General features: G+C 42.1%; 2 protein-coding genes across 2 annotated transcripts; one reads left to right on the top strand and one right to left on the bottom strand.

Annotated features, from left to right (window-relative positions):
• Positions 1–343: 343 nt before the first annotated feature.
• On the bottom strand, positions 344–1,380 carry LOC106585626 (glucosaminyl (N-acetyl) transferase 1). The gene is given in 2 exon segments (XM_014172048.2): positions 344–504; positions 507–1,380. Coding segments are annotated over 2 exon segments (1,035 nt in total).
• A 2,685-nt stretch (positions 1,381–4,065) lies between these two features.
• Positions 4,066–21,763, top strand: rfk (riboflavin kinase). Its single transcript, NM_001140512.1, has 4 exons — positions 4,066–4,483; positions 17,275–17,426; positions 18,563–18,665; positions 20,366–21,763. Exons 1-4 carry the CDS (start codon positions 4,402–4,404, stop codon positions 20,515–20,517), a joined length of 489 nt encoding a protein of 162 aa, NP_001133984.1. The 5' UTR covers positions 4,066–4,401; the 3' UTR covers positions 20,518–21,763.
• Positions 21,764–22,720: the final 957 nt, after the last annotated feature.

The following is a 22,720-nucleotide window of genomic DNA, read 5'->3' as shown; positions in this document are numbered from 1 at the left end:
TGTTATGAGAGAGATGATATAAACTTGAATATATTATCAGTCAAAAAACTATCAATACCACCTCCGTACTTACAAATCACACTGTACTTTCACTTTCAATATTAAATCAGCAATCGGAATATGTAGGTAAGACCATTAATGTAAATAATCATTAGGACATAAATCACCAGGACATTTTAAAAGTTTGATAAGTTTGGTTATTTATCCCAATAAAACCACATCTATCTAGGATGACCTTTAGATGGATAAGACAGAGATGGCGCCATAAAAGTTCCATTTGAGTTGGCTCCCAGAGATAACAAATACAGGTTAGAAACTTTCAGAGCACACAAAGTAATTTGCGTTAGTATATTTTTGCCAGGGCCTTATGCTTAAGATGCTCCTCCAGACATCTGATAGCAATGGGGTCCGTGTCAAACTTGTTGGCAAAGAGGTGGTGCTGCTGCAGCATCCACTGCAGGTCTCCGGCCCCATATACACACACCGCTTTAACATTGATACCCCTTTATACCACGGCCACTTCACCAGCCTGGCAATGGCGTGCATGTCCGTCATGTCAAACTTGGGGCTGGGGCGCATGGAGCCGGGCACGCCAGGAAGCCTCTGGATGGTGGCCCACAGGAACTCATCAGGACTCCAAGTGTCATTATCCCACTGAATAAGAGCCAACACCTTGCTGTCCTCCAGCACAGTACACACAAAGCCCCTATTCACCACAGTGTATGCCCCACCTGACAAGATGGGTATACCAAAGGGCGGAGGAGCTTTGTTCTGCTCTGTTCTTTGAAGTTTTCAATCAACGACCTGGTGCACTTTCTTCCAGCGCGACTTCTTACCTCTGGGCCTGGCCTCCGACTCCATGCTGTTGTCCCCCGCCAACGCCCACAGGCTGCGCACCATCTCCAGGTTGGTCTTGATGGGGTAGTCCTGGCCACAGAGGTTAATGAAATACTTCCAGTGTGGACTAGCCCTGTACAGATCACTTATACAGTTGACAGCCTGGACATGGCTCCAGCTCACGTACACCACACTGACTGGATGGATGGCCAAGAACACATTTTCAAAGCAGGATGTGATGGCTATGATGGAAGCAAGGAAGGACGCTTTGGCCTTTATATCCATGTGGACGCAGTAAAAGTTTTTGGGGGCATAGATGGCTCTAAGCAGCCTCTCGAAGTTCTCAACCTTGTGGTGGACAACCAGCGAGAAGGCCAGGGGGAAGTCTTCTTCCTCACAACTCAGTGGGAACTCCAGGTACTTGCGCGTAGACCTGAACCTCTGACAGTCCTGGGTCAGCTCCAGGTAGTGCTTGTCTGGGACCCACGTGCTGTTGAGGAAGCTGCGTGAAATGGACAGGACCTTTGCATGCTCGATGACCATCTCGTCTCCTAGCAGGTTGGCGCTGCTGTCACTATCGTCCTGCGGGATGTGATCGGCGTCCCAAATAACTGCTTCACAGAGTTCAAGTAACAGACACATCTCAACATCAACTGTTCAGAGATGACTGCGTGAATCAGGCCTTCATGGTCGAATTGCTGGAACAACAAAAAACACTACTAACGGACACCAATAAGAAGAAGAGACAATGCTTGGGCCAAGAAACACAAGCAATGGACATTAGATTAGTGGAAATCTGTCCTTTGGTCTGATGAGTCCAAATTTTATATTTTTGGTTCCAACCGACATGTATCTGAGTAGGTGTAGTAGGTGAACGAATGCTCTCCGCATGTGTAGTTCCCACCGTGAAGCATGGAGGAGGTGGTGTGATGGTGCTTTGCTGGTGACACTGTCAGCGAATGATTTAGAATTCAAGGCACACTTAACTAGCATGGCTACCACAGCATTCTGCAGCTATACGCCATCCCACCTGGTTTGCGCTTAGTTGGACAAGCATTTGTTTTTCAACAGGACAATGACCGAACACACCTCAAGGCTGTGTAAGGACTATTTGACCACAAGGAGAGTGTTGGAGTGCTGCATCAGATTACCTGTCCTCCACAATCATCCGACCTCAACCCAATTGAGATGAGTTGGAACTGCAGAGTGAAGGAAAAGCAGCCAAAAAGTGCTCAGCATATGTGGGAACTCCTTCAAGACTGTTGGAAAAGCATTCCAGGTAAAGCTGGTTGAGAGAATGCCAGAGAATGTGCAAAGCTGTCATCAAGGCAAAGGGTGACTACTTTGAAGAATCTAAAATATATGTTGATTTGTTTAACACTTTTTTTGTTACAACATGATTCCATATGTGTTATTTCATAGTTTTGATGTCTTCACTATTATTCTACAATGTAGAAAATAGTAAAATAAAGAAAAACCTTTGAATGAGTAGGTGTGTCCAAACTTTTGACTGGTTCTGTATGTTTAACATCACAGCATAGTTGAAAGATATATGGCGTGTAGAAATCCAAAGAGGGTGGCCAACAGAGATAGGTGGGTGGGCTGAGGTTTGGGATGTGGAACTCGAGACAAGTGGGAGTGGAGTTGCTGGGCGGGGCATAGAATGACGGTCAAAGATAAAAGTCAAAAATAAAGTCAAAATAAACAAATGCTGCGCAGGTGCTTGTACGCATGTAACAGTGTTGCTTGCGTCCCTCTCCTCACCGCAACCTGGGCTCGAACCAGGGACCCTCTTAACACAACAACTGCATCCCACGAAGCATAATTACCTATCACTCCACAAACACCGTGGCACTCACAGAGCAAGAGAAACAACTACTTCAAGGTCTCAGAGCGAGTGACGTCACTGATTGAAACGCTATTAGCGCACACCCCGCTAACCATTTTACACCTGTTACACTCACCCCCTTTGCCCGCCTCCTTTTCCGCATCAACCAGTGATCCTGGTCAACAGCATCAATGTAACAGTGTTTCTTCTGTCCATCTCTTCACCCCAACCTGGGGTCGAACCAGGGACCCTTCCCTCGAACCAAGGGAAACAACTACTTGAAGGTCTCAGAGCGAGTGACGTCACTGATTGAAACGCTATTAGCGCGCACCCCACTAACTAGCAAGCCATTTCGCATCGGTTACATACACATGCATATACACACCCTCGCATTCAAAAGCACACGTGCACACACACAGACACACGTCTCCCCCAGTTGTATCATTGGAACGTGATACAAAACGATGCAACGGTGTGCTTTAGGACCATGTGGATGCCTGCGAGAGGTTGGGTAGGCTGTTTGGAGTGTTTAACCGACTGGATTTAAAAAATATACAAATAATGACCTCCCTACTTCTAAAACCAAAATTGCGCCCCTGCTCAAACGTACACAGTTGGCCTTGCTGTTTTGATATTTGTTGTCCTGTGAGGGGATCTTGGAGGTTTGGTGGCCTGGCGGTTGGGAGCTTGGGCCAGCGGCCGATAGGTCGCTGGTTCAGGTCCCTGTTTCGACTTGTTGGGAGATCTGTCGACTTGCCCTTGGGCAGGACGTTGACCCTGGATGCTTCTGTGGGTCACTCTTAGAGTCTGTTAGATGACTGAATGTAATGTAAATGTTGAGCGGCTTCACTGTAGGTAGAATGTATGTTTTAAATATTCATTAAAAAACTCAAAAGAACAGACGACGACTCTTCTGTTTCACCACTCACGCTACCCTGTCTGCGTCACACCAAACGAGGAGCATTAGTGACAACCTTGCTTCTACATCTGCATTGCTTGCTGTTTGGGGTTTTAGGCTGGGTTTCTGTATAGCACTTTGTGACATCAGCTGATGTAAAAAGGGCTTTATAACTCAATTTGATTGATTCTATGGGCAGACCTGGTTGTAGCTAGATACTGTATGTTTGAGTCACGTCGAGAACAATTGTAGCAGGTTAGCTCACCCTTTTCTTAACCAAATTGTCTTAACCCGCCACGTTCATTCTCTTCACCTGCTACTAAAAATTAACATTTGCTAGTAAAAACCCGCAGACCTGCTCTGAGAACAGTCTTGGTTTCCCTGTCCACACTCCAGTCCAGTTGGTGGCGGTGATGCACCTTAAAGTTGCTTGCCAACCTCCATATAAAATCCCCAGAAGAAAAATCGACCACAGTCACAACTTCAAATAGGCTAGCTAGGTATTTGGCCAAAGCGCAACGGGGGTAAAGATAAGTATATCAAGCTAACTTAGCACAGCTAAGAACTGTTGTCATTTTCGGCGTTCAGCATTAAAGGGCGAACGGTGGTCCTTGCGCTGAGCAGGAATCATCTCTGTTGCTAGTTATCAGTGGTTAGCTCGCTAGCTGTCTTTCGAGGTCATTCTCGCCTGTGTGTATTGTTAGCTAACGGTACAGATATTTTTTTAGAGACACTGTATAGGCTTGACTAGGTAGCTCGCCAACTAGTTACACAGCCCGCTAACCTTTTAGCTAACTAACGTAAACTGAAAGCCGTCCCCAGTTGGAAAGAAGGAGACATGAAGAGTCTTCCGTATTTCTCCCGGGGGGAAGTCGTTCGAGGTTTCGGACGAGGAAGCAAAGAACTAGGGATTCCCACAGGTAACGACGTAGCTAACGTCCACATTAACAAGGATAGCTATCACCCAAGATGTTTGTCTTAACAGTATGCTTCGGTGGCATGTCGTTAGTTAACAATGTTTTGGGTATGATTGTGTGTTTAACGTTACTCTTCACCGGCATAACGTTAACTGTTTTGATAGCTAACTGCTTATCTACTGCTGCTAGCAACATACGCGTTAGCCAACATTGGTTTGCGTTGTATCACGTGCTAGTTAACGTTAGTACTTTTAGCTAGGTATCTAGCTAATTTAGTATTTCACCTTCCTTTGATTTGACTGAAGTAGGATTCCCAACAGTCGTTAACGTTTGCTAGACAGCCAGGCTAACGTTAGCTGGCTGCAATGTCTGTGTCGCAAGCTAACAGTTACATAACTAGCTAGCTAACGTTAGTTAGCCTGACATTCTTACCACACCGCTCGCAAAGCGATAAATGTACACATACATGTTATTCAATCATTGCAACCACACTGCTCGTGTGCGTGGCCAGGCGCTAAAATTTAAAAAAGTTTTGTGAAGTTTAACGCGGTGCAAGTCCGGCCTCTCCCATCTCATTGGTTTTTATGAGCATATACCCACGTGCCATCTCCTCAATGGTGTTTAGGCGCATATACTTGGGTGACAGAAAGATGAACTGACATCCACACTCCAGTCGGTTGTAGTAATGCGCTGTATAAAGTCCAAATAAGTTTTTTTTAAAGATACCTGAGGAGAGATGACTACCGTTTTATCTGTGGATTAATTGTCGGAGTAGAGGACCTTGTGCATTTCAGGTAACAACCCAATGTTTATATCACAGGACAAATTAGCTAGCAACAGCAAGCTAGCTAAATTGCCATATGTTTAATGCTTTTCGACCTGTCCCCAAATTAATGTAGTTGGTTCAAATTTAGTTTTGATATTTCAACCTGTGTGTCCTGATTGCTAGTGTGGGTAAACAAAATCAATGTGCTCGCGATGGCCCGGTTTGGTCAGCATGTTAGTTCACTGACTGTATTTTTATTTTTTTTTTATTTCACCTTTATTTAACCAGGTAGGCAAGTTGAGAACAAGTTCTCATTTACAATTGCGACCTGGCCAAGATAAAGCAAAGCAGTTCGACAACATACAAAAACACAGAGTTACACATGGAGTAAAACAACATACAATCAATGATGCAGTAGAATAAAAAAATAAAAAATAAAAAAAAATAAAAATAATAATAATAATAATAATAAACAAATAAGACTATATACAATGTGAGCAAATGATGTGAGATAAGGGAGGTAAAGGCAAAAAAAATGCCATGGTGGCAAAGTAAATAAAGTATAGCAAGAAAAACACTGGAATGGTAGATTTGTAGTTTGAAGAAAGTTCAAAGATAAAATATAAATAATATGGTGCAAAGGAGCAAAATAAATAAAATAAATAAATACAGTAGGGGAAGAAGGTAGTAGTTTGGGCTAAATTATAGATGGGCTATGTACAGGTGCAGTGATCTGTGAGCTGCTCTGACAGCTGGTGCTTAAAGCTAGTGAGGGAGATAAGTGTTTCCAGTTTCAGAGATTTTTGTAGTTCGTTCCAGTCATTGGCAGCAGAGAACTGGAAGGAGAGACGACCAAAGGAGGAGTTGGCTTTAGGGGTGACCAGAGAGATATACCTGCTGGAGCGCGTGCTACAGGTGGGTGCTGCTATGGTGACCAGTGAGCGGAGATAAGGGGGGACTTTACCTAGCAGAGTCTTGTAGATGACCTGGAGCCAATGTGTTTGGCGACGATTATGAAGCGAAGGCCAGCCGACGAGAGCGTACAGGTCGCAGTGGTGGGTAGTATATGGGGCTTTGGTGACAAAACGGATGGCATTGTGATAGACTGCATCCAGCTTGTTGAGTAGGGTATTTGAAGCTATTTTGTAAATGACATCGCCGAAGTCGAGGATTGGTAGGATGGTCAGTTTTACGAGGGTATGTTTGGCAGCATGAGTGAAGGATGCTTTGTTGCGAAATAAGAAGCCAATTCGAGATTTCACTTTGGATTGGAGATGATTGATGTGAGTCTGGAAGGAGAGTTTACAGTCTAACCAGACACCTAGGTATTTGTAGTTGTCCACAAATTCTAAGTTAGAACCGTCCAGAGAAGTGATGCTGGACAGGCGGGCAGGTGCAGGCAGCGATCGGTTGAAGAGCATGCATTTAGTTTTATTTGTGTTTAGGAGCAGTTGGAGACCACGGAAGGAGAGTTGAATGGCATTGAAGCTCGTCTGGAGGGTTGTTAACACAGTGTCCAAAGAAGGGCCAGAAGTGTACAGAATGGTGTCGTCTGCGTAGAGGTGGATCAGAGATTCACCAGCAGCAAGAGCGACATCATTTATGTATACAGAGAAAAGAGTTGGCCCAAGAATTGAACCCTGTGGTACCCCCATAGAGACTGCCAGAGGTCCAGACAGTAGGCCCTCCGATTTGACACACTGAACTCTGTCAGAGAGGTAGTTGGTGAACCAGGCGACGCAATCGTTTGAGAAACCAAGGCTACTGAGTCTGCCGATGAGGATGTGGTGATTAACAGAGTCAAAAGCTTTGGCCAGGTCAATGAATACGGCAGCACAGTAATGTTTCTTATCGATGGCGGTTACGATGTCGTTTAGGACCTTGAGCGTGGCTGAGGTGCACCCATGACCAGCTCTGAAACCAGATTGCATAGCGGAGAGGGTGCGGTGGGATTCGAAATGGTCGGTAATCTGTTTGTTGACTTGGCTTTCGAAGACCTTAGAAAGGCAGGGTAGGATGGATATAGGTCTGTAGCAATTTGGGTCAAGAGTGTCACCTCCTTTGAAGAGGGGGATGACAGCAGCTGCTTTCCAATCTATGGGAATCTCAGACGACACGAAAGAGAGGTTGAACAGGCTAGTAATAGGGGTTGCAATAATTTCGGCAGATAATTTTAGAAAGAAAGGGTCCAGATTGTCAAGCCCAGCTGATTTGTAGGGGTCCAGATTTTGCAGCTCTTTCAGAACATCAGCTGAATGGATTTGGGAGAAGGAGAAATGGGGGAGGCTTGGGCGAGTTGCTGTGGGGGGTGCAGTGCTGTTGAATGCAGTAGGGGTAGTTAGGTGGAAAGCATGGCCAGCCGTAGAAAAATGCTTATTGAAATTCTCAATTATAGTGGGCTTATCGGTGGTGACAGAGTTTCCTATCCTCAGTGCAGTGGGCAGTTGGGAGGAGGTGTTCTTATTCTCCATGGACTTTACAATGTCCCAGAACTTTTTAGAGTTGGAGTTGCACGAAGCGAATTTCTGTTTGAAAAAGCTAGCCTTGGCGTTTCTAACTGCCTGTGTGTATTGGTTTCTAACTTCCCTAAAAAGTTGCATATCGCGGGGGCAGTTCGATGCTAATGCAGAACGCCACAGGATATTTTTGTGTTGGTTAAGGGCAGTCAGGTCTGGGGAGAACCAAGGGCTATATCTGTTCCTGGTTCTAAATTTCTTGAAAGGGGCATGCTTATTTAAGATGGTGAGGAAGGCATTTTTAAAAAATAACCAGGCATCCTCTACTGACGGGATGAGGTCAATATCCTTCCAGGATACCAGGGCCAGGTCGATTAGAAAGGCTTGCTCGTTGAAATGTTTCAGGGAGCGTTTGACAGTGATGAGTGGAGGTCGTTTGACCGCTGACCCATTACGGGTGCAGGCAATGAGGCAGTGATCGCTGAGATCTTGGTTGAAAACAGCAGAGGTGTATTTAGAGGGCACGTTGGTTAGGATGATATCTATGAGGGTGCCAGTGTTTGCGGCTTTGGGGTTGTACCTGGTGGGTTCATTAATAATTTGTGTGAGATTGAGGGCATCAAGCTTGGATTGTAGGATGGCTGGGGTGTTAAGCATGTCCCAGTTTAGGTCACCTAGTAGCACGAGCTCTGAAGATAGATGTGGGGCAATCAGTTCACATATGGTGTCCAGAGCACAACTAGGGGCCGAGGGGGGTCTATAGCAGGCGGCAACGGTGAGAGACTTGTTTTTGGAGAGGTGGATTTTTAAAATTAGAAGTTCAAATTGTTTGGGTACAGACCTGGATAGCAGGACAGAACTCTGCAGGCTATCTCTGCAGTAGATTGCAACACCGCCCCCTTTGGTCGTTCTATCTTGTCTGAAAACGTTGTAGTTAGGGATGAAGATTTCAGAGTTTTTGGTGGACTTCCTAAGCCAAGATTCAGACACAGCTAGGACATCCGGGTTGGCGGAGTGTGCTAAAGCAGTGAATAAAACAAACTTAGGGAGGAGGCTTCTAATGTTAACATGCATGAAACCAAGGTTATTACGGTTACAGAAGTCATCAAAAGAGAGCGCCTGGGGAGTAGGAGTGGAGCCAGGCACTGCAGGGCCTGGATTCACCTCTACATCCCCAGAGGAGCAGAGAAGAATAAGTATGAGGGTACGGCTAAAAGCTATAAGAATTGGTCGTCTGTGACGTCCAGAATAGAGAGAAAAAGGAGCAGGTTTCTGGGGGCGATAAAATAGCTTCAAGGTACAATGTACAGACAAAGGTATGGTGGGATGTGAGTACAGAGGAGGTAAACCTAGGCATTTAGTGATAGTGAGAGAGATATTGTCTCTAGAAACATCATTGAAAGCAGAAGATGTCATAGCATGTGTGGGTGGAGGAACTGAGAGGTTGGATAAGGTATAATGAGCAGGGCTAGAGGCTCTACAGTGAAATAAGCCAATAAACACTAACCAGAACAGCAATGGAGAAGGCATATTGACATTAAGGAGAGGCATGCTTAGCCGAGTGATCAAAGGGTCCAGTGAGATTCAGACAGCTAGCCGGGCCATAGGTAGCAAGCTGGTGGAAGATGGGAGGGAGGTCTGTTTTTTAGCCAGCTCGTGCGTTTCCGTCTGTGGGTTAGTGGGGTTCCGTGTGGAAGGGGGGACCTGTCCAAGTTGGCAAAATAGTTAGTTATAGTGGCCCAAGAAAAGTGTCCGATAGACCTATTCAGATCGCAGCCGAAAAGACAGCTAACGATTAGCGGGCCGCAGATGGGCGATCAGGTTACGTCGCGACGGAGGGGCCAGTTGGATAACTCCCTCGGGCAGATAACGTCGGTGGTCCAGTCGTGAAGACCCGATGGGGCTCCGGATCGGCAGTAAAACGGGTCAGGATAGGTGAGTTGTAGCCCAGGAGACACTTCAGCTGGCTAGCTCAGGAATAGCCCAGGAGTGGCTGACGGAACTCTTCAGCTGGCTAGCTGGCTAGCTCCGTAATAATGTGTGTTATTTCCGTGACCGACGTTGCCAATAGTCACTCAGGTAGCAGCTAGTTAGCTGCAAGATCCAGGTGTAAATGTCCAGAGCCTGCGGTAGAAGTCGGGGAAAGGAGAGAGAATAGGTCCGGTATGCTCTGGTCTGAGTCGCGCTGTACAAAAACTGGCGATAGCTTTTCGAGCTAATGGATAGCTGAGGACAGCTAACCGTGGCTAGCTGAACTTCAACGTTAGCCAGTGAAAATGGCTAACCTCTTGCTAGCTTCTGTTGTGGAATTCAGATGAGGTAAATAATACTTTCTTTTTTTAAATTGGTGAGGCGGGTTGCAGGAGAGTGCTTTGAGGTTGAGTTTTAGAATTAAAAAAGAATATATATATATATAAAAAGATAAGTGAAGAAAAAAAAAAAATATTTAAATATATAAATACACGGGACACGACAAGAGGAGGGTATTGAGTGGGACGTCTCGCTGAAACAATGAAACCCAAGTCAATGCTCGAGTTACCTACCTAGCTAAGTTATAACGTTGTTTTACTAGCTAGTGGTGGACTTGCCCGAAAGATATTTGACATGTTATATGTACAACTCACATTTGCTAGCTAATGTTATTTACTGTAGCCACAAACGCTAACTACTGAAGCTGTGTTGATTGACCCATAGTTACACCAAATATTTTTTTAATTAACTAAACCAAGATGGACCGCAGCCCGACGTTTCAGATGGGAACAAATGAGTCATAGTTGGCAGAACAAGCAAGGAGGTGGGAAGACCAAACACGAGCTAGCGATATCCTATTGGCGCGTTGTGGCACATGTTTTGATATTTACGTTACATGCTGACAAGACAGCGCGCACAAATTGATTTTGTTCACCCACACCAGATGCGACCAGGACACGAATGACGAAATATCAAAACAAACTCTGAACCAATTATATTAATTTGGGGACAGGTCAAAAAGCATTAAACATTTATGGCAATTTAGCTAGCTTGCTGTTGCTAGCTAATTTGTCCTGGGATATAAACATTGGTTGTTATTTTACCTGAAATGCACAAGGTTCACTACTCTGACAATTCATCCACAGATAAAACGGTAAACCAAGTTTGTCTCGTCATCTCCTCCTTCCTTCAGGCTTCTTTTTCTTCTTTGGACTTTTATATGGTGGTTGGCAACCAACTTTCTAACATTACTACAACCAACTGGAGTGTGGACCTCAGTTCATCTTTCAATCATCCATGTGGGTATATGCTCCTAAAAACCAATGAGGAGATTTGAGAGGCAGGTCTTGCAGCGCGTTGAGCTTCACAAGTAGAACGCAGATGCTCGTGAGCAGTGTGGGTGCAATGATTGAATAACACGTATGTGTATATTTATTTTTCCACGCGAGCCGTGTGGACCACATGTTATGGAACGCCAACTGTGTGAAGTGCGTGTGCTATAACTCAATTCGCCTTTGCATTGTTTAGGAGTGCAATTTTTTTTTTACTTTAGCAAAGGGGAAAGTCTACAAACCTTATTCCACTCTGTTATACCACAGATCGAACAATGAGAGATATTTCACCAGATGTATAAATGTGAAGCATTCAGTTGGCTTTTCCACTCAGTACCAAATATGGTAGTTAGCAGAAGCCTAGTAGTGGGAGAAGATGGAACGAGATAATTTACTCAAAGATGAAACATCTCATTACAGTTTTCTGTTCCCAAACTACAATCTGTTAAAAACAAAAGAGACAGAATATAAATTGACAAATAAACAAACTTTCTCACAAGTGTAGCATAGATTGAGTTCTGCAAATCACATGTCCGCTCTGACAATGAGAACGGTAAATGACCGTAATAATTGTATTTTAATTTAACTAGGCAAGTCAGTTAAGAACAAATTCTTATTTTCAATGACGGCCTCGGAACAGTCAGACTGGTGTCTCGTGTGCCATGAAAATAATAATCAATTATAAAAATGTACTGTTTTCAATACAGACCCCTTTTGGCATACAGTATTCCATATAAGGCACCCAGACCTTATGAAAGTTGCACAGTATACCCTTAATCTTGTAATAAATCAAATCTAGTGATGCATAATTTGACATTTCTGCCATCCATTATAGCATTTGTGGGAGGATAACCAACCTTCCAATTAATGGCAATGCATTTTTTAGCCGTTATAAATGCTAGGTTACACAGTAGCTTCTGATTAGTCTCCAGTATCAACATTTCCAAGCAAACATAAACATGGAGAATCTAGACATGCGAGATAAAATAACATGCTCTTTGCCAGAATTCAGTTAGCCTTCACAAGATCATAATATGCAAATATGTCCCCTATGTTTACCACCTCCGGCAGAGGAATTATATTTCTTAGTGCATGATATTCAGTTTCACTGGCATATAGTACTGTGTGTTCTATGGATGGTCTTAAACTGCAGTAATTTACAGTTGAAGTCGGAAGTTTACATACACCTTAGCCAAATACATTTAAACTCAGTTTTTCACAATTCCTGACATTTAATCCTAGTAAGAATTACCTGTCTTAGGTCAGTTAGGATCACCACTTCATTTTAAGAATGTGAAATGTCAGAATAATAGTAGAGAGAATTATTTATTTAAGCTTCACATTCCCAGTGGGTCAGAAGTTTACATACACTCAATTAGTATTTGGTAGCATTGCCTTTAAAATGTTTACTTTGGGTCAAACTTTTCAGGTAGCCTTCCACAGGCTTCCCACAATAAGTTGGGTGAATTTTGTCCCATTCCTCCTGACAGAGCTGGTGTAACTGAGTCAGGTTTGTAGGCCTCCTTGCTCGCACACACTTTTTCAGCTCTGCCCACACATTTTCTATGGGATTGGGGTCAGGGCTTTGTGATGGCCACTCCAATACCTTGACTTTGTTGTCCTTAAGCCATTTTGCCACAACTTTGGAAGTATGCTTGGTGTCATTGTCCATTTGGAAGACCCATTTGCGACCTAGCTTTAACTTACTGATGTCTTGAGATGTTGTTTCAATATATCCACATAATTTTCCTACCCCATGATGTCATCTATTTTGTAAAGAGCACCAGTCCCTCCTGCAGCAAAGCACCCCCACAACATGATGCTGCCACCCCCGTGCTTCACGGTTGGGATGGTGTTCTTCGGCTTACAAGCATCCCCCTTTTTCCTCCAAACATAACGATGGTCATTATGGCCAAACAGTTCTATTTTTGTTTCATCAGACCAGAGGACATTTGTCCAAAAAGTAAGATCTTTGTCCCCATGTGCAGTTGCAACCCGTAGTCTGGCTTTTTTATGGCGGTTTTGGAGCAGTTGCTTCTTCCTTGCTGAGCGGCCTTTCAGGTAATGTCGATATAGGACTCGTTTCACTGTGGATACTGATACTTTTGTACCTGTTTCCTCCAGCATCTTCACAAGGTCCTTTGCTGTTCTGGGATTGATTTGCACTTTTCGCACCAAAGTACGTTCATCTCTAGGAGACAGAATGTGTGTCCTACCTGAGCGGTATAACGGCTGCGTGGTCCCATGGAGTTTATACTTGCGTACTGTTGTTTGTACAGATGAACATGGTACCTTCAGGCGTTTGGAAATTGCTCCCAAGGATGAACCAGACTTGTGGAGGCCTACACATTTTTTTTTTTTTTAGGTCTTGGCTGATTTGTTTTGATTTTCCCATGATGTCAAGCAAAGAGGCACTGAGTTTGAAGGTAGGCCTTGAAATGCATCCACAGGTACACCTCCAATTTACTCAAATTGTTAATTAGCCTATCAGAGGCTTCTAAAGCCATGACATCATTTTCTGGAATTTTCCAAGCTGTTTAAAGGCACAGTCAGCTTAGTGTATGTGAACTTCTGACCCACTGGAATTGTGATACAGTGAATTATAAGTGAAATAATCTGTCTGTAAACAATTGTTGGAAATATTACTTGTATTACAAAGTAGATGTCCTAACTGACTTGCCAAAACTATAGTTTGCTAACTAGTATGGGCTATGTGGGACGCTAGCCAGTGAAATAGCTGGGCGGCAAATTCAAAACAGCAAAACCTCATAATTCAAATTTCTCAAACATACAACTATTTTACACCATTTTAAAGATGCACGTCTCCTTAACCCAACCACGTTGTCCGATTTCAAAAAGGCTTTACGGCGAAAGCAAAACATTAGATTATGTTAGGACAGTGCCTAAAAAATAAAAGCCACACAGCCATTTTCCACGCAAGGACAGGCGTCACAAAAAACAAAAATACATCTAACATTAAGCACTAACCTTTGATCTTCATCAGATGGCACTCATAGGACTTCATGTTATACAATACATGTATGTTTTGCTCGATAAAGTAAATATTTATATCCAAAACCCCCATTTTTACATTGGCCCGTAATGTTCAGAAATGCTTTTCCTCCGAAAACTTCCGGTGAATGAGCACATCAATTTACAGAAATACTCATCATAAACGTTGATAAAATATTATACTGTTATTCAAAGAATTATAGATAAACATCTCCTTAATGCAACTGCTGTGACAGATTTCAAAAAAGCTTCACGGGTTAAAGCACACTTTGCAATAATCTGAGTACAGCGTTCAAAAAACATCAGGCAATACAGATACCCGCCACTTTGGAGTCATCTAAAATCATAAATAGCATTATAAATATTCACTTACCTTTGATCTCCATCATAATGCACTCCTAGGAATCCCAGGTCCACAATAAATGTTTTGTTCGATAAAGTCAATTTTATGTCCTTTTTGTTCTCGCGTTCAGTAAGCTACTCCAAATGTAGGAAGCGCGCAGAAAATTTCACGACAAAGTCTAAAAGTTATATTTACGTTCGTAGAAACATGTCAAACGATGTATAGCATCAATCTTTAGGGCCTTTTTAACATAACTTCAATAATATTCCAACCGGACGATTCCAATGTCTTGAAAAATGTAATGGAACACAGCTACCTCTCACGTGAATGCGCGCCAGTGAACTCATGTCCATTCCTGAGTCAACAACTTCCAACTTCCTTTGTTTGCTCTCTGTTCACCATAGAAGCCTCAAACAACTTTCTAAAGACTGTTGACATCTAGTGGAAGCCTTAGGAAGTGCAAAATGAACCCTAAGTCACTCTATACTGAATAGGCCCAGTCTTGAAAAACTACAAACCACTTCCTGGTTGGATTTTTTTTTTCTCAGGTTTTTTCCTGCCATATGAGTTCTGTTATACTCACAGACATCATTCAAACAGTTTTAGAAACTTCAGTGTTTTCTATCCAAATCTACTAATAATATACATATCCTATGTTCTGAGCCCGAGTAGTAGGCAGTTTAATTTGGGCACGTCATTCATCCGAATTTCCGAATACTGCCCCCTGTCACTAAAAAGTTAACAAGAAATTTGTGGAGTGGTTGAAAAACAATTTTTAATGACTCCAACCTAAGTGTATGTAATCTTCCGACTTCAACTGTATGTCTGAGATTATATGAACATGACTGGGCATTCAAACATATGTATCCATTCATCATCAGTGTCTTCCAGGTCTTTATCACATTTTTGTTTGACATGTTTTGTGTAATCTGGAAAAGCCTCTCAACCCTTGATACAGTTTGGCAATCAACGTTAGAGGTTTGTCAGACTGCCTTAAAATAGTTTCAATCTGTGAAGCTTCTGACTTGTCCAGTGTTTGCTGCACAGAGAGAATAAAGTATTGTATATGCAAAATTTCACCTTAACGCTGTCAGACTTGTCTTCCCTGGTTGCCTGACCCTGCTGAGACCCCTGTCACCATCTGATCCTGCTCAGATGAGGCATGACAAAGAATTACCTTGGTGTATGTTTATACATTATATTATCCAAGAATAGAATTGATGGTTCAATAATTGGAATTACCATTATTCCCAGATCCCAGACTGTAATCTACCCATCAACTCAAGATGGAACTTTGTATCCATTCACTGATTGTTATAATATACTGCAAAATTCACCTGAGCTCCATAGACTGGTCTTCCCTGGCTGTCTGACCCTGCTGGGACTCCTGTCACCATCTGGTCCTGTTAAGACAGGATGAGCGTAGTTTTGTGTATTTCTATACACCATAACAGTGTAGCCTGTAGAGCTGTTTATACCGTGTCAGTGTGAGAAGTTGGGAATTGGCTAGGGAAACGTTACATTGCTATACTGACTCAAATAAAAACTCACATTTCATTGTCAAATGTCAGAATATCGGTCTTCAATCATTTGGCTGCTGGTTTCATCATTTGATTCAGGTGTAGTGTGATTGAGGCAAAAATCTAATTTTATTAGTCACATGCGCCAAATACAACAGGTGTAGACCGTACAGTGAAATGCTTACTTATGAGCTGTCGTGTCTTTGGCTATGCCGGATTAAGTGAAATGACATGCTATTCTATAAAATAATTTCTCTGTAATTAATATTACCTGATTTAAGCTAATCAGGTAAATGTAATTAACTAGAAAGTCGGGGCACCAGGAATGAATGTTTATAGAGCTGTTATCTTCCAAATAAACTCTTAAAGACCTAGTAATTTTTTACATCAGTAGCAGTCAATATTTAATTGTCACTTTATTCAGTCTCATCTGAAAGTTGTAAATTCTTAGTTATCTTCATGAACCCCGGCTAACAAGTTGAATCAGCAATACAAAATTTGGTTTAATTATTTATTTACTAAATACCTAAAGAATTACATCTACACAGAATTGATCATACATTGATTACAAATGATGTCATAAAGGAAAAAGTCCCTAGCGGACGGAACAGATATGACGGCTGGTTACACAAAGAAAGGGGGTTGGGTTTTGAATGAAAGAGCGGGAAGATTGAGGAACAAAAAGATTTAGTGTCTCTATCGGGCCGTAGGCAGCTATGCTACCGTAAATACAGTATCTTATGCATTCTAAATAACCGCCCATTTGAAAAAGGAAAATGCATTAAATATTTACTAGATTGGTCGTAGATAGAAGGCCGGGTTGTCCAGCATGGATCTCATGTCCCCAGTGAAAGTTGCGCCTATGGTCAGAACTCTTACATCAGTAGGCCCACACAGATGGGGAAAGCATTCAAATGGAAATCACAAATAATCCTTTTGCATATTGGCCTCCATTGAGCCACCATTTTTCAGGTATTAGAATATAAGCAACCTCTTCCCTCAGTCTGTTTTCTGTTCTCTTTTTGGCTACTGATGGTAGGCTAACCCGTTTCTCTTGTGTGACCTTAGCCAGTACAGCTGTTTGGTTTTGGCTGAACACATTGCTTCGTTTTCAATGTCATTCATGGAATCCTAAAGGGATTCTGCTTCCAACATGAAAGATAAAAGCGTCCTTACAAGGTCAGGCAGAAATGCATTTGATGGAATGCGACTACTTGGTCAATAAGAATACTGTCAAGTTAAGACTATTGCCAGTGAAGTCAACCTTTACCCTTTTCAGACAAACATGGAAATACCTTTGTCCTTTTTTGAGTGAGTTAGTGATCAAATGGACACTCACTGCAGACACATTGGATTGATTGACTTAAATGTCCTTTTAATGTCTCTTCTGAACAGCCAACTTCCCAGACTCAGTGGTGGAGCACCTCCCTGGCGACATCAGCACAGGGATCTACTATGGCTGGGCATGCGTGGGCAGCGGAGACGTCCACAAGATGGTGATGAGCATCGGCTGGAACCCCTACTACAAAAACACCAAGAAATCCATGGCAAGTCCAGCTCGCCCACCCATGTAGTCTATATAAAAGTATTTAAGCCTATATACACTGGGTATACCAAACATTAGGAACACCTTCCTAATATTGAGTTACACCCCCTTTTGCCCTCAGAACAGCCTCAATTAGTTTTGTCATGGACTCTACAAGGTGTTGGACGCTATTCAGATTGTCATACTACCTTATACCGTACTACCTTATATGGTATTATCCCGGTATGATGTCATACTACCTTATATGGTATTATCCTGGTATACGTTATAGCCATCTCCACACACATTGCCATAGGGGTCGTCACTAGTTAACACAGCCACAAAGTCAAAATTGGCTAGCTTTTTAGACGTAATTTAAGGTTAGGGTTTAGACATAGGGTTAACAGTGTGGTGTTGGTTAGGTTTAAAATACATTTTTAAGAGCTACTGTAGAAATGAGCAGGGTTTAGCCATAATTATGACTGTGGCTTTGTTAACTAGTGATGACCCTGCCATAGACATTTTAGCGGAAGTAGTGCTGTGACTATGGCTTGTCAAAGACCTATGTCAATACATAGGTTTACAATACATAGGTTTACAATACATAGGTTTACAATACATAGGTTCGCGGACATTGACATAAGATGACACACACTGCGTTGGGGAGCCTTCCCTGTAGCTCAGTTGGTAGAGCATGGTGTGTGCAACGCCAGGGTTGTGGGTTCGATTCCCACGGGGGGCCAGCACAAAAAAAAAAGAAATGTATGCATTCACTACTGTAAGTCGCTCTGGATAAGAGCGTCTGCTAAATGACTAAAATGTCATAAGTAAAATGTAAGTAGCTTTATCTTTCAACCAGTGCACACATTGATTGCAGGTATTTGTTTAAAAAGTGCAAACATTGACATTTATTATCATACCTCCGGTATTTCAAAATGATTGTATACCTGCCCAACCCTAGTGTAAACATGCTTATTTGACTTGTATTGTTAGTGTTTTTTTGTGGTGTATATGAAGACTGTGATTTCTGAAGAGAATCAGACTTGGTGGTAGTGGTGACTGCTTTGTTTTCCTTAGTATATATGTTTATTGGGACTTGTAGTGGTCACATGCTGATGGTTATTGATTCAGATGTTTATTGATTGATGTGTATTGCAGGAGACTCATGTGATACACACGTTTAAAGAAGATTTCTATGGACAGATCCTCAGTGTAGTCATGGTGGGCTACATCCGTCCAGAGAGGAGCTATGACTCGCTTGGTAAGAGTGAGTACTGGTGTACGTGTGTGAGATACAGTACCAGTCAAAAGTTTGGACACACCACCTCATTCAAGGGTTTTTCTTTATTTTTACTGTTATTCTACATTGTAGAATAATAGTGGAGACATCAAATCTATGAAATAACACATTAAATCATGTAGTAACCAAAAAAGTGTTATTTAAGATTCTTCAAAGTAGCCACCCTTTGCCTTGATGATAGCTTTGCACACTCTTGGCATTCTCTCAACCAGCTTCATGAGGTAGTCACCTGGAATGCTTTTCTAACAGTCTTGAAGGAGTTCCCACATATGCTGAGCTCTTGTTGGCTCCATTTCCTTCACTTTGTGGTCGAACTCATCCCAAACCATCTCAATTGGGTGATTGTGGAGGCCAGGTCATCTGATGCAGCACCCCAACACTCCTTCTTGGTCAAAAAAGCCCTTACACTGCCTGGAGGTGTGTTGTGTTATTTTCCTGTGGAAAAACAAATGATAGTCCCACTAAGCGCAAACCAGATGGGAGGGCGTATCGCTGCAGAATGCTGTGGTAGCCATGCTGGTTGTGTGCCTTGAATTCTAAATAAATCACTGACGGTGTCACCAGCAAAGCACTCCCACACATCACACCTCCATGCTTCACGATGGGAACCACACATGCAGAGATCATCCATTCACCTACTCTGTGTCTCACAAAGACACTGCGGTTGGAACCAAAAATCTAAAATTTGGTCTCATCAAATGAAAGGACAGATTTCCACCAGTCTAATGTCCATTGCTCATGTTTCTTGGCCCAGTCTCTTCTTCTTATTGGTGTCCTTCAGTAGTGGTTTCTTTGCAGCAATTTGATCATGAAGGCCTGATTCACGCAGTCTCCTCTGAACAGCTGATGTTGAGATGTCTGTTACTTGAACTCTGTGAAGCATTTATTTGGGCTGCAATTTGAGGTTGGTACCTCTGCCGCAGAGGATAAGTTCATTAGTTAACTCTGGGTCTTCCTTTCCTGTGGCGGTCCTCATGAGAGCCACTCATCATAATGCTTTTATTTTTATTTAACCTTTGTTTAACTAGGCAAGTCAGTGCTTGATGGTTTTTGCAAAGTTCTTAATTTTCTGCATTGACTGACCTTCGTCTTAAAGTAATGATACTGTCGTTTCTCTTTGCTTATTTGAGCTGTTCTTGCCATAATATGGACTTGGTCTTTTACCAAATAGGGCTTCTGTATACCAACCCTACCACAACACAACTGATTGGCTCAAACGCATGAAGAAGGAAAGAAATTCCACAAATGAACTTTTACAAGGCACACCTGTTTTAATTGAAATGTGTTCCAGGTGACTACCTCATGAAGCTGGTTGAGAGAATGCCAAGAGTGTGCAAAGCTGTCATCAAGGCAAAGGGTGGCTACTTTGAAGAATCTCAAATATAAAATATATTTTGATTTGTTAAACACTTTTTTTTTTGGTTTACATGACTTCATATGTGTTATTTCATAGTTTTGATATCTTCACTATTATTCTACAATGTAGAAAATAGTCAAAATAAAGAAAAACCCTTGGAATGAGTAGGTGTCCAAACTTTTGACTGGTACTGTATATATCTATATCATACACACATACTCTCCCCCCCCCCATCCTTGTACACACACTGTAATCCTCAGAGACCTAAGGCAACACATTCTCACACCTGTCTCTGTTTTTGCAGACGCCCTCATAGCAGCAATCAACCATGACATCGAGGAGGCCAAGAGAAACCTGGATCTCCCAGAACACCTCAAACTCAAAGAGGACAACTTCTTTAGAGCCACCGCCAGCACGTCCACGACAACATCCAACAAGATCATGAATGGCCACTGACCTCTGAGCACATCACAACCCTGTCTGTTGTTCGACAACTAATGGGCTCTCCTGTACGTTATCCTCTGCTCTGCCTTTCTCTCTGTAATCACTACCACACCAATGGCCAATATGCCACTTATTCAGTCCTCTGTAGAGATTTTGTTTTGAGGATCAAATCTTCGTATCTGACCTGAAGCTACATTTAGACCATGGTTGTGTTCATTAGGGCACACAACCAAAAAAACGTTAAACGTTTTCTAATGGAGAATGAGTTTCTTTGTTGGACAAGTTTGGTGCCTAATGAACACGACCCAGTTAATGCAAGATAATGTGCAACTCCAGGAAGTGAATGTGATCTTTGTGTGTTGAGGGGGAACAAGTTGTCTCTCGTCACAAGCCCTGTACCATCAAACCACTGCTAATAGAAATGAATGCTCATTTTGTATTGGTTTAGAATTGGAGTTTAGTCTCAGCTTTGCCGTCAAGGTTTATTCATCCTTTTCGTATTCAGATGTATTAAAAATGTCTGCCTTGAAGCAGAGAAGTCCTCAACGTATCTTGCATGTAATCTAGGATAAATAATTGCATTATATACTTTGCTGAATTTATGTGCTTTATTTTGTTTGATGTACAGTATGGCTCGTTTTTTAAAATAATATTTTACTGTTTTTGTATACCAAATCTGTGGATGAGAGTATCTATTCCCTGTCCCTACCCCCTCAGATTTTGAGCTACATGGTTGGAGAAAATGTCAATGCAGCTTCAGCTTTCCGATGTCCTTCATTTGTATAGTCCCTCATTGGTCAAATCCAGCATTTTACCTCCCCAGAAATGAGGGACATTTTATTTAAGTTTTGTGAGGGAGAAAATAACCAAATGGGCCCACTTAAGTGTCTGACAGTTTCAACAATGTAGTTTTTACTGACTTAACCATGTTTGGACCCTAATTCCACTGATATAAGCAATGATATGGTACAAGAGGAGTAAGTCCAGGCCTCTGATTCTCTACAGATAGATGTGGTGGGCATTTATATTTTTTTTCTTTGTCATTTTCTCAGAGGACAGTATCGAGAGCATACATATGTAGTGCTTTATAGCAGCTGAAATAGCCTAGTTGTTTAAAATGAATTGTGAGTTAATGTGATTTGAGATGTACTGTATTTAAGAGTCTAATATTGGCAGAGGGGAAAATATGGCTATTCATAATATATTACTGTTTTCGTAGACAGAATCTGTAAATAAGAGACTATATTCCTCTCAAAAAGATATCCTTGTCTTTTTATTGCATCTGACCTTAAATTCCCCTTCATCCATACCATGCAGAAAATGTACTGTATGTAGTAAGCAGTTGATAGATGCATATGTAAATTGATACAATGTCATATTGAACGCTATGCAAATGACTGAGATAAGCATCTAGTCTCTAGCACCTAAAAGTCCATAGGGAAGGTTTCTGGTTAGAATAGTGACTCGGAGCACCAGTTATAGAAGAGGGGACTAATTATTTTGTTCCCCAGACCTATACACCTGACGGGTTGGCAGTACTGTGCCTTAATACCATAGAGGGACGCATTCACACACATATTGTCATAGCCCAACATATACATACATTTTCTCACAAACAAGCGCAGCAGAATCTGTGCTAATTGAAACCCAGGGCACTTCATTGTCTGTGACTAATCTGACTTTCCCTATCATCAGTTTGTTGTGTACAAGCACCAGGGAAGAGGTTTGGTAAAACGTGGCTTCTACTACATGTATTATCTTAGCATCCAACCATATAAAGATATTATAAGCAGTTATTCCATTAAACCAGTATACTTTTATCTTGTAACGCTAGCTATCACCATACTAATGTAGTAAAACATACAGTAAGCAAACACAACTCAAGAAGGGACATTTTAATGTTTCTCTGTTTTTCCCAGCTTCAGTTTTCAGTCTAATGGCATTACTCTGAAGGCCAAGGTCTGGTTAATGAGGTCAGTGTACTCTGTGGTAATTGTATAAATAATACAAACCTCCCCAGACCAAGAAGCAGCTTGTTTTGTAGCTTGTGTTTTGATCCTTGTGCCCTTTATATACATACTGTTCAGAGATGTTCTATAAATCAGTGTAGCTAGAAGCTCTCATTGAACTATCCAAAAACATGGCTCAAATTTATGATCAAGTAGGCTATGCATTAGTGTTGGATTAGGTAACTGTACTCCTCGAAGGCATCTGG

This window comes from Salmo salar, chromosome ssa24, assembly GCF_905237065.1.
Source record: "Salmo salar chromosome ssa24, Ssal_v3.1, whole genome shotgun sequence".
NCBI lineage: Eukaryota > Metazoa > Chordata > Actinopteri > Salmoniformes > Salmonidae > Salmo > Salmo salar.
Note: the sequence above shows the minus strand (reverse complement) of the source record. Positions and strands in the feature narration are given on the sequence as shown.